Source organism: Mesocricetus auratus, unplaced genomic scaffold (assembly GCF_017639785.1).
Source record: "Mesocricetus auratus isolate SY011 unplaced genomic scaffold, BCM_Maur_2.0 Super-Scaffold_100676, whole genome shotgun sequence".
NCBI lineage: Eukaryota > Metazoa > Chordata > Mammalia > Rodentia > Cricetidae > Mesocricetus > Mesocricetus auratus.
In genome coordinates, this window is record NW_024429266.1 from 52,738,190 (window position 1) to 52,753,168 (window position 14,979).

The following is a 14,979-nucleotide window of genomic DNA, read 5'->3' on the forward strand; positions in this document are numbered from 1 at the left end:
TGTGGTGATGCTGTAGGTGGGGGAGTTTTCCTTTTTGACTCTGTGCTTATGAAGGATTATTATTGCCCATATTTTATTTTTCCAAGTCTATAGAGCCTCGTGTTTTCAATCCCTAGTTAAGGGTTTGGTAAAAATCAGCTTTTGTAGGTGAACTTGTTAAAAAGTACAGGCATGACCAGTATGGATGGAGCTGATCAGGGAGGACTTCAGAAGGAGGCAGCTTTTTGAATGGGAATGTGTGAGTGTTCTTGGGAGGGCTGATACTATATTAATATTCCTGGTCACTAAGATCATGAACTTTTCAAATCCTGACTCTTCAGTTTAGCAGAACCCAGTTGCAAAAACTGTGTAACTTTTGTGCTTCAGTTTCCGCATTAGCAAAATAGGGATCATGTTCAGTCTGCCTTACCAAGTGCTGTGGGGATGAAAGGAGTTCATCGATGTAAGCATTGTTTTATTTGCTTATCTTTTAATGTATAATAGCTGGGTCTCATGACGCATGTCTAATCCCAGCCTCATTGGGAGACTGAATCAGGGAGACCTTATGTTTAATGGCCATATGAGCTACAGAGTGAGTTCAGGAATGCCTGGGAAACTTAATAGGACCTGTGTCAGTCAGTCAGTCAGTCAGTCAGTCAGTCAGTCAGTCATTCAATCAATCAATGAAAATAATTGAGAATATAGCTCAGTGGTAGAAAGCTTGTATAGCATGCAGGAGACTCTAAATTCAATATCTGGATGGGCGTTGGTGGTACATACCTTTAATCCAAGCACTCAGGAAGCAGAGGTAGGCAGATCTCTGTGAGTTCGAGGCCAACCTGGTCTATAGCGTGAGTTCCAGGACAGCCTCCAAAACAATACAGAGAAACCCTGTCTTGAAAAACCAAGGGGGGAAAAGGTGTTAACATGGTCTATAAAGCCCTTTCGTTAGGGAAAGCTGTCAGGATGAAAGCCTGGCACAGAATTTGACACTACTTCCTGTTAGTTGCTATAGTCCAGTGTGCCCACAGGGGGATGACAGCAACTAACAGGTGATGCTCCTGAGAGAGCTACAATGACATGGGGATAGGAAGGAAGTTACCAGAACTCCTTCTTTTATTTCTGGACCCATGTGCAAGGTAACACATCCACAGGAACAGAGCTGATTTCCACTATCACAGATAACTCTCATTAGCTGCTGGCTCCTGCAGCCATCCCGACTGGGATATCAGCCCGCACACTGATAACTGTCCAGTGCACACCTGTCCACTCGTGTGTGCTGAAGCACCTTGGAGGAGGGTCTGGGGAATCTGGAAGAAGTTGAAGTCCAGATAAACAAGATGCATATACCAGATGATTCTAATTTCTGCCTTTAGGATGGATTCCAGCAAGAGAGTGTGTGTCCACTGTCTCAATCCTAGGTTCTGGGGTGTGCTTGGTGGTCTTGGAAGGGGGAGTGTATGAAGACCCTCCTCCACTGGTGACTTGTGGAAATGAAAAGGAAAAGGCAGATGGGTAATTAATACCTTCTGCTCCCTTCCTTGGATAGTTGGCTTCCATGGAAGGCTTGATGGAGACCCCTTGCCATTTGGGAAGTATAGAAAGGGCCAGCATAGCTTAGATCCTAGGACATTGTTACCAGATGGGTCCTTGTATTGTGAACAACAGCAATACAATTAGAAGCATGTTGTACTACTCTGGTTATCTGGGATGCGGAAGAACTATAAATCTACGAGCATTGAATCAACTGACTAGAGATTTACTAGCTGTTAGTTCTCTGCCTCAGTATTCTTTTTATTGCTTGTTTAATTATTGTTAATGTGAAATCATTTTTTTTCTTGGACTTTTTAGCGGTTTTCTAAATGGGTTTCAGATAATCATCTGTGTTCTTTATAAAACACTACACGCCTAAGGTAGCCATGTGTCTGTATGCTTAAAGCAGGTTCTATTGAAATTTTTTGACTTTCGGATGCTTTGGGTTTCAGTTTTTCTCATTGCTTTTGAATATACACATACAAACGTCACTATTGTTGCAAAATGAAATGGTGACCTTCCTTTGGAGATTTGTTTGCCTGGGCATTGTTTGTAGTAATGATGAAGAATGTTTAATAATAGCTCATACATGGGTACCTGCCTGTGTATGTGTGTGCACGCTCACATTTATTATTTTTGAGGGAATGATTTGTGGGTAAAGGTCAGGATATTTGGCAGGCCTCTGCTCTCCTGCCCCATGGGTCCCAGGAATCGAACTCAGGTCATCAGGCTTGGCAGCAACTGTTGCAGCCCACTGGGCTATCATCAGACCTGGTTTTTTTTTCCTATGTTTTTCTTTTCTTTCATTTTTAAACTACATTTGGATTCAGGAGTCATTCTAACAGAAGTCAATAAGGGAAAGCAGGGATTTACTTAAAAATTCTACATGTTCTGGGCATAGTGTCACATGTCTTTTCTCAAGTGGCAGAGGTGGAAAGATTTCTAAGTTCAAGGCCAACCTGGTCTACATGGTGAGTGCTAGACAGGGCTACACAGAGAAAACCCACCCCAAAACTAAAAGTCAAGAATCAAACAAACAAATAGATTCTACAGAATGAAGTCTGTGTGCCCACCTTTCTGTGGCCCTGGAGTACTGGTGGAATGGGCCTTTGGCTACCTGGTTGACAGTCTGCTCCTGTCACTGGAGTCTGAATTCTGAAAAGCACAGATTATGTCTTATCTGTCTGTCCCTCACCTCATCCACCCCCTCCCCCAAATTGATAGTGGAATGTCTTCCTTAGTTTTCTTTTTTTTCCCTCAAGACAGGGTTTCTCTGTATTGTTTTGGAGGCTGTCCTGGAACTTGCTCTGTAGACCAGGCTGGCCTCGAACTCACAGAGATCCGCCTGCCTCTGCCTCCCGAGTGCTGGGATTAAAGGCGTGAGCCACCAATGCCCGGCTCTTCCTTAGTTTTCTAAAGGCTCAACTGAAATGATTCATGGTGTAATAAAAGCCTCTGCAACTGAGAACAGGAAAGGGGCATACCAAGTCCCACCCCTATCCAAGACGCTGTTTTCAACTGATACCTGCTTAAGAGGGAAAATCAGTTTTCTCCAATTGATTGACACTGGGTATGTCACCATACTCCAGGGCAGGCACCGTGTTCAGGATTACTAAATCCAGACAAAGTGGACTCTGGTTTTCTGTGTTTTGTTGTGGTAGTTACGGCATGTTGTGTTTGTTTTTGTTTGAAAGGTGTGTTTATTTGTCTATTTATCTATTTAAATTAAAAGAGAAGGTGGAAGGCACATTAACTTGATTGGGTAGTGAGGCGGGAAGGATTCGGGAAAGGAGATGGCCAAATCCAAAAAACAAAACAAACTCCCTGCAAGACGGAAAGTGAAATAGTAGTTCAGCCAGTTTCTTACCTGTTCAGAGTTGAGGGGAGGGCTACCAAAAAGGCTTGATAACTTGAATGTGGAGTTGAGAAAGATCTACGTTTTTCCTCTTCAGGTTGACTGTCAGGTCCTCTCGGCACGAGAGTGCTCACACTTCTAATGATTAACAGGCTGGGGTGTGGGAAGCCGTGCTGCATGGCAGGATGAGACTTGTGTTCCTTTACACCCTCATCTATAATGTCAGGATAAATAGTTTCTCTGATGAGTAACTAGTTTCTGAGATAAGCTATCTTATTACAACAGATAGCCTGTGCTTATAGGGGGTGCTGTTGCTAGCCACCAGCGAGACGTTTCTCTCTGCAATGGGACTGATAGCTAAGCTGTCCTCCTCCTGGCCTCCCCAAATGCCACCCTAAACATTACAGCATTACTGCTAGCAGAATTTCTGCATAAAACATAAGCTAGTTTTTCCTTCTGGCTCTTGGTAGGCATCTCTTTAAAGCTCATAAGAAAAAAAATTATATATCTATATATATATAACACAAATTACATATATATACACACATATGTATGTATAGATACATATGCCCCCATGTATATATATTATAAATTGCCAGCACTTGTTATCCAGCTCCTTTTAATTACTGTGCTCATGAAGGCGATGTCATCCAGAGCAGCGTGAAGCTACACTCTCACCAATTTCAAGATGTCATAAAATATCACAGACTCAGTGATGGAATACTGGTGTCGAACCATCAGAGGGCATTCAAACAAAGGCTTAATTGCTCAGGAGGGCTTTTGAAATCATAGTCAGTCCAGAAGCCCTTACCAAGGGCCAGCTTCTCGTGCAGACCACCAGGACATGTGTGAGAAGGGGCAGCCATGCGTGGCTGGTCACTGTGTGCAAAGACAGTCATTTCTTTTACAAGGGCCGAAGGAGCCACAGGGAGAAAGCAAACAACCACAGAGGAGGAAGCGATTCGGGCATTGGTTCCTTCATTTAAAAGGCATCCTGAGCCTCTTAGAGGAGGACAGACGGATGAACAATTAGGATTTATTGTGAAACAGACAAGGTACAGGAGATTGGAAAATCAAAACGACACTCAATGTAGAAGTGGACACCTGTTCCATTTCCAAAGCTGGGGGTCGGGTAGTGGGGATGGGACAGAACTGAGCAGGTCTGAATGTGGGCCCTCAACTCTGAAGGACTGGGAGAGGTCAGAGTTCTGTGCTGCAGTGTCATGGTGCAGTCACCATGGCAAGCTCTGACAGCAGCCGTGTCTCATAGGTTACGTGTGGAAAATGGGTATCAGTTGAAAACTAAGGGAGGGGTGGGGGACCCAGGAAACATGCTTCCTAATGCCCACTCACCTTCCTCATTTCCATGACAGTCCCCTTTACTCTTTCATTATACAAAGGACTTAAAAATCATTTTTAATTATGTGTGTATATGTCTGTGTGTAGGCATGTATACACGCATGCAGATACCCAAAGATGTCAGAGGAGTTAGATCTCTCACAACTGGAGTATCAGGCAGTTGTAAACCACCTTACATGGTTTCTATAAACCCTGGAAAAGTAGTGCAGGATCTCACTATGTAGTTTTGTCTGACCTGGGATTTATACCAGGCTGGGCTTAAACTCACAGATCCATCTGCCTCTGCCTCCCAAGTGCTAGGGTTAAAGGCGTGCTCTGTCACAATCAATTTTCGTGCTGTCTAACTAGACTCCTAAGCCAGAATCCCTCTTCCTTACCAGTATGTGGACTTTGGAAGTCTGCCTGGCCCCACCTCCTGGAAGTTCTGTACAATGTTCTCCTGGGTGGTCATTGTTGGAAAGATGATCTCAAAGTACAATTTTTGGGCTTCCCTGAAAAGAGAGCTAAATAAATAACTAGAGAAAGATTCATATCACATTTAAAAAACTGAATGGAGCCAAATTACCACTGTAGACTGATAAATCTGAAATGAGATGCTGATAGCATATGGGGATGCAATAAAACCCTGAGGAGTAGTTTGCACTTTGCTCTGAAATCACCCTTAGCATATGAGAGAGAGAGAGGAGAGAGAGGAGAGAGAGAGAGAGAGAGAGGGGGGGGGGGGGGAGAGCGCTCAGGGTGCAGTGACATGCCTGTTGCTAGGTTGTGGGCCAGCGGCTCACCGGCAGCCAACCCTGGGCAGAGGATAAAGTACCTAGCTACTGGGCAGTCCTGCCCCCAACCCCCCAGCAGCAGCACATAGCACTCTGGAGACTTGCCTCTAAAGAAGGAAGTGGACTCCCACTTTCACCTGTCCTGCTGGGTATTGGGCCAAGCAAGTGATTTCCACAGTGACAGGGACTGCTTACCTTGTTTATCCTTTTTATCCCAGAGCCCCACACTTAGTCCCACTAAATCATTAACTCAAAAATAGCCACTTGGGCTTGCGTAGTGGCAAAGCATTTGCTTAGGGTCCTGGGTTCAAATCCCATTCCTGAAAACACAGATGGAATTCTGAGTGGCATCCTTTTTTCATGATGGAAGACTTTTGCCTGTCACCTAGCTCAGTGTTGGCTTCAGTCTATGTAATTGGGGTCTGGAAGCTAGGGGTACTCGGCACTGAAGGCAGAATCCAGGGTCAGTCTAGAGGGGCTTTGATTTAGAAACTTTTCATACCTCTTGGTCTAATGGGGAGACAACCTAGATTTGGGGAGGGAGAAAGAACATTATCTCAGAGATCTCATTGTACCATTTGAAAATTGAGCAGAATGGTACCAACCAGCCTGCTAACTTCAAGAGCGTGTTCTGTGTGTCAAAAGTTAGTACATAAAACTCTTTGTGCTGAGTAGTTACCAGGTCAACTTGAGAGGAGGGATCCTCAACTGAGAAATGCCTTCATGCCTTCGGCAAGCCAATTGCCTCTAGAATCCAGGGCAGTTTTTTAGTTGATGGGGGAGGGCCCATTGCTTTGTGAGTGGTGCCAGCCCAGGCCTGTGGTCCTGCAGTGCTGTAAGAAAGCATGCTGGGTGAACCACGGGGAAGGAGCCTATCAGCAGCACCTTCCATGGCATCTGCATCAGCTCCAGGTTCCTGCCCTGATTGAATTCCTGCTTTGGACTGTTGTGGAAATGTAAATGAATATAACCCTCTCCTCCCTCAGTTGCTTTTTGTCATTGTGTTTTCCTGTTTTAATTGCGATAGCCTTTCTCATCAATGACACAAGATAACTAGACACCGTTAAAGCATTCCCCGGCATAGCCTTGCTTCAGTATGTGTGTGGCATGAGTGACGATCTTGCATTTAGACACATCAGGGTTTGGGTTGGAAAAATTACAAAAGAGGGAATGGAGTGTCAGGAACAGTTGTGATGCCAGATTGATTCTCTGCACATTTAGATCATAGATGTGTAGACGGTATGTGAGACAATGTCATCGAATAATACAATTCCCTAGAGGGTGAGATGGGATGTGTAAGAAATGCCTATTGTGACTCCATTTTCATCTTCACAGCAATCCTTAAATAAAAGGAAACTGACATTTAGAGGATTTGTGGGAAATTTGTTTAAGTCATAAAAAAACTTTTAGTACAGGACATTAGTTTTTATTCCAAGACAGGCACTCCTGTAACCCTCCTGTGTGCTGTGTAGATGAGTCTGGCCCAAATGTTCCAGGTACTGTAATCACAGGCGAGAATCTCCTTGATCTTTGTCTTGAGAGTCTTTCATCACTAACAACTATGGCAGCACAATGGACCCAGCCCTGTTAGCAGAGGTGTGGGTGAGCAAGGGAGAGAAGTCCCCACTCTTCATATGTCTTATGGTGGCCTGGGCAGGAGAGTGGAAAACACGCAGGCATGCGCGCGGCAGGTCAGAGAGCTGAGCCCTACCAACCGCAGCACTCAGGAGAACAGGCCCTGCACCTAGCCAGGGTAGCACAATAGAGCCAACACTGTTAGCGCAGGTATGGGTAGGCCAGCCCTGAAATTGTGTGACTATGAGAGAGCTCTTCCTATTTCCCATCTGTCAGACCAACCCTACAACTACCCCGGCCCAGATCTAGGGTGATCATTTGGCCCGCCCCATCATCCATCCATACCATCTGTGATGTGATCTGTTTGAGCACATGAAGGGATATGATCTGCAGACTCAAAGCTGCAGGATCTCCACAACACAGGGTGACAGCAGGATGTCCAGAGTCCTAGTGTGGGCCCAGCCCTGATCATGTAGTGAGGACTAGGGGCCTCAAACCAGACCGGTGACTCTTTGTGATGAACCCTTGCAAGTAGAGACGGGTGAACGATGGGGTGGAGGGCGTGACTTGTTGGTAACGTGTCACACTGTAGCTTCCATAACAAGATTTTTAATTCTCTCCCTTTTTATTCTTCATCATATTTTCTTCCTTTTTCTCTTGAATTTTGTTTCATGGGGGCAGGGCATGGCGATGTGGAGGGTGAATTCGAATGAACAGGGAATCAATGGGATCAAGATACAAGATGTGAAAGATACATAAAATAAATTTTTTAATTAAATTGAAAAAACATAGGATTGTAGTCAACACGCATGATCAATATGGTCACAGTTCCTCTACCTCCAGAAATCCCTCGGGCTGCCCTGTTGGTTTTCTTTCTGTTTGGCAGCAGCCTACAATTTGTAACCTTCGCGTATGTGAGAATGGACTATTGGGGTCATTCTTTCAGGTTCTGTCTGTTTTGGGTTTTTACGAGACAGGGTTTCTCTGTATTGTTTTGGAGGCTGTCGGTCCAGCCCGGCCTCGAACTCACAGAGATCCGCCTGCCTCTGCCTCCCGAGTGTTGGAATTAAAGGCGTGTGCCACCACCGTCCGGCTCTTTCAGGATCTGTTAAGGACCATCCAGGCACCTGTAAACTCCACAACTAAATTCCAGTAGCTCCTGGAATGCTAGCTAGAACAATCGAATGGAGTGCCTTTTCCTGGCAGCCCATTGGTTACATATACTTAGTTTACACTCTGAAGTATTTGTCTAAATAGAAATAGTGTTTTCCAAGAACAGTAATGCAGATGCTGTGAGGGTCATTGACGGGGACTTCCTGGCTTTATTGGTTTTCTTGTTTTCCACTTGCAGGTTGATGACCAAATGAAGCTGCTTCAGAACTGCTGGAGTGAGCTCTTGATCCTCGATCATGTTTACCGGCAAGTGGTATATGGGAAGGAAGGGTCACTCTTACTGATCACTGGGCAACAAGTGAGTATTCCAGGCAGAGCAGAACAGAACAGAACAAAAACAAAAAGCTTGTTTTAAGCACATTGGAGTCGCAGGAACTTAACTAGGTCAGAAGCACTCTCATACTTTGACAGGGAGAGATCAGCTGCAAATGATTGAGAAATGATGACTCCTGGTACTCAGTCCCTGCTGTGATAGAATGTAGGAAGAGAAACAGAACCAACAGCTTTCTGCTGCCAGCCTGCAGGACGGGGAGGCCAGTACAGGGTCAGAGCTACAGCTAAATCAAACTCAGAATTTCAGTTTCTGCATGAGCATACCACATCTGCATGTTAACTAGCCAGTTTAATTCTTTTATAAACCAGAGAGTCCTTATTGTTTCGATAATGGTGATGAGCGATGATGACCGTGATGATTATGACGGTGATGACTGTGCTAAAGATAAAACTCAGAGTCTCTTGCATGTTAGGCAAGTGCTCACCACTATTGAGCTATCCACCCAGTCCCGGAAATCTTTGCTGTTTTGGAATGATGTCAGTGGAAGCGTCTGATTTAAATGTCATATGGAGTCAAAACCGCTGGCATAGGGACAAGTTCCAATTTTCAAGACAGAAAAATTGCTGTGAAGTCAGGCTTGTTTCTGGATTGATATTTGGTGAATCTGTAAATTCACTCCCTGGGTGCCATGCTGTGTTCTGGTCACTATTCTTAGGCACTGGTGTAGATTATGGAATAATGAAACAGAAGATAACTTCCTGTCATTTTGGAACTTAATGTTGTACCATGGGGTTGACAATAATAATCTAATACACAAGCCTGTAGTATACTGGAGCAAAGAAATATTAAGAAATAGGATCCAGCAGGAAAAGAAGTGAGCACATATTCATGGATAGGTTTTCAATTGGACCTAAGAATTACAGAATTAACTGAATAGTTGTTTGCCCTTATTGAGAAAGTGACATTTTAGCAACACAAGAGGGAGCAGAGACTGCTGTGTAGACATCTGAGACAAGGAAGGATTAATTCCAACTTCTTGGGATTTGGGTAAATTGTTCTGGTTTTGTTCTTTCTTCCCTACAAATGATGGATTGATTGGTAATATAAACTTCTGGTACACTGTGAGCTCTGTAGTCCATTTGGTCACAGCTATTCAGGGCAGTGTTTAGCCAGGGTGGCTCCAGCATGAAGGCACTGTGATCTTTTACATTTAGTCATAAATGTTTATGTGCTGTGAAACCACAGCCGTGCATATTTGAAAATGGAAGGCTGTCTTCACACCATTGGCCATATTATTAATAAATCACATTTCCCAATCAAATTAAAAGCAAGCACCATTTCAGAGCTTTCGCCGCCTGGATCAATTCACTATCTAGTCCTTGCTCTCAGCAACTCTGGGAGGAAAAGCTTTCAAGATAGGAAAGTCTGTTTGACTTCCTGGTCTTCCAGATTTTGTTAGGTGTTTTCATTCTGTGACCCAAGTCTTTGAACAGAATCTACCCATTTTTTGAGTCCAATCACGGTATATCTATGACCACCCCCCCGACAAATTAGAGGCTGTATTAGAAGTAAAAGACACAGCCGGTCGTTGGTGGCGCATGCCTTTAATCCCAGCACTCGGGAGGCAGAGGCAGGCGGATCTCTGTGAGTTCGAGGCCAGCCTGGTCTACAAGAGCTAGTTCCAGGACAGCCTCCAAAAAAGCCTCGGAGAAACCCTGCCTCGAAAATCAAGAAAAAAAAAAAAAAAAAAAGTAAAAGACACAGCTCATGAATTAATTCATTCATTAGTAATCTCCTACCTCATTTCTTAAATAAAATTGTGCCAGTTCATCCCAGTTTCTTAGAAAGATTTGAGTACTTAGAGTAACAGTAAGTACTGTTTGAAAAGTAGAGAGAGTACACCTCTTGTCTCTTAATTTTGAAACCAGCCGCAGGCACAGAGTAAACAGTGTTATTTATCCTTGCAGCCAGTAAAGTACCACTGCCGACAGTACTGGGAATGGAAGGAGGGAATCTCCTAGCCTTTTTCCTTGTACCTTTGCTGCAGTACAGATGCCCCGCCTTCCCCAATGTCAACACCCTGATGATGGCTCTTGTAACTAAGCATTCTCATTTATGGTAACTATGGGAGAAGGCTTTTACCATCTATTATGGAGCAAGCAGAAGCATATGCCCAGGCTCCTGTGATTACAGAGAAGGCAAGCAAAGAAAGAGCCTCACAGGGAAGACTTGTGGAGCCCACGAGCTTTCCAATAGCAGGGGGCAGAAGGTGAGACAGACACCAGAGAGAGGGAGTGTTGGTTCTGAGACTCTAGGAGAGAGGGAGAGAGAGAGAGAGGGAGGGAGGGAGGGAGAGAGAGAAGGGGGTGTCTGTCTGTCCATACACTGGGAGAATATCATATTGAGCCTCACACATGCTTTGCCCTTAAGCCCCTCTACCCTCACTGGTTTGAAAAGGATACTTGAAGTCAAGTTGCTAGGCATCTGCTTTTAGCAGCTGCTATAGCATTAAATACATTAGCCAAGTGATAAATAGTAGATCACTGCTAAATTGTATCTCCAGCCTAAAACCTGATTTAAAAAGTAAGTTAGCCATGACCCAGATGTCCATTCCCAGGCTGGATACCACTCTCTCCACCATTCAGGTATGGGCTAGCAGCAATGTCTAGTCACAAATCCCCTTGTTAGACTACGTTCTAACCAGTAGCTCAGGAGGATAAGAGAAATGCTAAGTACTTTTTCTTAGGATGATGAATACTCTCCAGATATCAAAAGCAGGAGACTATAACTACATCAATTATTTTAATGTAGCCTGTATGCCAATATTGAGACAGTTGATGCAATGATGAAAAGAGGAGAGATATATTGAACCTAAGAGCCAAGCAATATTCTAGAGAAAACAAATATATTAAAGTACATGGGGGAAAAAAGAGCTCCCTTCTTCCTTATTATATCTACAGCCTAGAAAAGATAGGGACAGCATGTGTTTTTCTATGAGGAAAGATGGTTTTTTGAGACAGAGTTGACTATGTAGCCCAGATTGACCTTAAATTCATGGTTCCCCCATCCCCATTTCAGTCTCCTTACTGTCAGATTACAAACATGTACCATGATTTGGAAATAGTAAGAGTACATTTGTATATATGTGTCTGTGTATCTATGAGTATTTATGCATATGTAAATATGTGTGTATTTGTATCTCTGTATGTCAGGACAGCCTGTGTACCTTTTTAAGAATTTACTAGGAACACCATCTTGAGAAAGTCATCCTACCTTTCAAGTGTCAGTTTTGGTGGGAACCATTATGGTATCTGTGTGAGAAGACTGCAGTAGAAATGACAGGAAATAGTTGTATAAGTTTTGGAGACAAGGTTGACATGGCGACACAGTGACCTATTCCCAAGACTTGTTTAGCTTGTCACACCAAGATGGAAGTCTGGTTCCATGATGCATTGTGTCAAGGTCATGCTGATATCCTAGGGAAGAAATTCAGCCACATTGTACCAATAAAGCATGCAAAACAAGGCTTAATGGCTGGCACTCACCTATAGGTGAGGAAGAGATGCTTTTTCATTTGGGTAAAAGGTATTCCTGGAGGAGGAGTAAATGGAAAGCCATCAAAGCTGCCAGAGAACTATTAGACACCACCCTGCAGTGAGCTGCGATAAGAGAGGCCCTTCCTCCATTTGCTTGATAATGGCAGCAACTGATGTGATCTGCACTGGGCAGTGCTACAGGCAAGCACAGCAGCACAGTAAGGTGCCCGTGCCCACCCCCCCCCACCCCCCATGTAGGAACTGCAGAAGAGAAAGAGTGGTCAGGACACAGAAGCTGAAACAAGCCCTCACCTCCCCAAGCTGCTTTGGGTCATGGTATTTTTTTTTTAACTTATCCACATTAGTGTTTTGTCTGCATGAGGGTGTCTGGTCCCCTGGAACTAGAGGTACAGACAGTTGAGAGCTGTTATATGGGTGCTTGGAAGTCAACCCAGGTCCTCTGGAAGAGCAGCCAGTGCTCTTAACCACTGAGTCATTTCTCCAGCCTCTGGTCATAATGGTATTTTATCACAGTAACAGAAACCCTAACTAAGACAAATACCAAAAAAAAAAACAAACACAAAATCTTGACACAAAAAAGCCTAGACAGTAATTTCCTATTCCCTTGAAACACAAGCACGGTGGCCATACATACCTCTATGGCAGCCCTCTGGTCAACCAAAGGATGCAAGACCCAGTGTTCTTACTTTCCTCTACTTTCATGGAGTGCTGTTGGAGCAGAGGAGGAAGAAAAGACTACATAGAATTTTAAAAACGAGGCGTACTTTGAGGGATGCAGCTTGGTGGGCAATGTTTGCCTAAAAATGTGTGAGGCCCTGAGCTTATTACCTAGAACATCAAAGAAAGAAAAAGAAAAAAGGCAGGAAGGAGGGAGGCAGAAAGTGGCAAAAAGTAAAGTCATCTTTGGAGCTGAGGCCTCCCGTGACCAGGCTGCTAGTGCTAGCTCTGTGTTCCACATGTAGGTGTTAAACTCCAAAGAGTTTGGCATCACATTTTAAACTTACATTTTACGTTCTCTCGCTCTCGCTCTCGCTCTCGCTCTCTCGCTCTCGCTCTCTCGCTCTCGTGTGTGTAATTTAAATACAGGGTCTCGCACCACGTAGCCTGGCAGATTTAGTATTTGTTATGTAGACCATGCTGCTCTGGAATTTGCAGAGATCTACCTGCCTCTGCCTCCTGAGTGCTTAGCTACTTGTGTGCTTTTTTATCCAGCATAAACTTAACTTTGATATAAGTTAAGACTGAATAACTCTGAGGCAAAAACGAAAGAGTAGTTATCACTAATATTTGATGTTGTCAAACTTTAGCTAGTATCTTACTTTTATGGCAGTTCTTTTTTTAGCCAGTATTTTAAAGCCACACACACACATGCACGTACACCTGTTTACGTATCAAATAACTGTAGAATAGAATACTCTGACACGAGGTCAGATTTTAGTATTTGCATATTGTACCTAATAAACAGCTACTGTAACATCATCCTAAGGGAAAAGTCTACTGTCAGCTTAATGCCTTCTGTTATTGTGACCATATTAAAATGACAAGAATCTTAAAGTGTCCAAGTCATCAAAATTTTGGACATTAGAACTAAAAGCAATTTAGCTTAAATTATTTCTGCATCTTCAGGATGAGTGAAATTTATCCAGAGGGGACACGGTCTTAGAACATTGTTCACTGTCCCCCTTGAATTTAATGACATAAAGATTACATGTAAGAGAGCAATCAATTAATTTTACTAAGTACATAAAAGACAAGGCCAGCTGCTCCTGATATGAGCACAAACTCTGCATCCAACAATGAAAGTATAATTACGTTTGCAATAAAATGTAAGGAAGTTGCGGGTCTGTGATTTATCAGAAGGGAACCATTGTTCTCCTTGTGAGCTGTGCAATTTGATAAATCATCCTTGGAAGAAATGTTGTCGGAGCCCCCATTTAATAAGCATGTTTGAGCTTTCAAATTAGCATGTAAATAAATGTATGGCCATAAAGGTTGAGATGCCAATTGATTTCTCAAGGTATATCTTACTAAAGGTCTCTCACTGTATAGATAATCTTGGGAACCCACTGGGATTCCTTTAACGTGGAGTGGGGAGTTTATGTCTTTGAGTATGAAATTCTGCTATTCAGACTTACTGTCATAGGCGTGTTGAAAGTTGATACACACCTAATTTAAGTCACCTCATCTTAATAAATAATTAAGATTTATTTTAGTACGGCCTTCCGGATCAGGGATTAGCCACCGATGACTTCTACTCCTGTCTACTTATGTGTATTAAGCAGTGCCCACGGTGTATTTAGTTGGCGGCAATCATCAACCAGTATCGTCCTCACTGGAATTCTCTTTATAGCCACAGAAGTGATTGGTGCCTTTTCTAGCTCAACTGCCTTATTTAATGCTGATGACTGTCTGGTTTGTAAGGGTCATCATTTCATCCATGTCCTCTGTCTTTGTCTAGTTTCTCCCATCATTGTCCTCTCGTTGGGTCTTGTCATTCTCCCGCCTCGCCCGTTTGCCCTGTAGAATATCTCTGACATGCTGAATGTCTCTTGTCTGGAAATGCTTGGGACTAGAGTGCTTCAGATTTTAAGTGCCAGAGATAGAACAAGATCTCTAAGGGATAGACCCAGACCTAAATCTGCAATTCATTGGTTTCATATACACCTTAGACATAGTCCAGAGATGAGCAAAATCATCTCAACACTTTTTGGTGAGCCAAGTAACACAGACCCTGTTCCTTGGAGTTGTCCTATTTGTGCTCAGAAAGTTTTAGATCTTAGAGTATTTCATGTGTCTGGGTTTTGTTTCTGGTTTGTTTTTTGAGCCAGGGTCTCAATAAGTAGCCAAGGCTGGCCCTCAAATGAATGCTGAGTTTTAAGGATATGAGTGACCAGACTTGAA

General features: G+C 43.5%; 1 protein-coding gene across 7 annotated transcripts in view; it reads left to right on the forward strand.

Moving 5' to 3' along the window:
* Positions 1-14,979, forward strand: part of Nr5a2 (nuclear receptor subfamily 5 group A member 2) — a 127,830-nt gene that overhangs the window by 66,684 nt on the left and 46,167 nt on the right. For all 7 annotated transcript variants that reach the window (XM_005073438.4, XM_021229165.2, XM_021229167.2 and 4 more), the window contains one exon: positions 8,426-8,545. In XM_005073438.4, the coding sequence (XP_005073495.1) occupies positions 8,426-8,545 (120 nt within the window). The remainder of the gene's footprint in view (positions 1-8,425; positions 8,546-14,979) is intronic.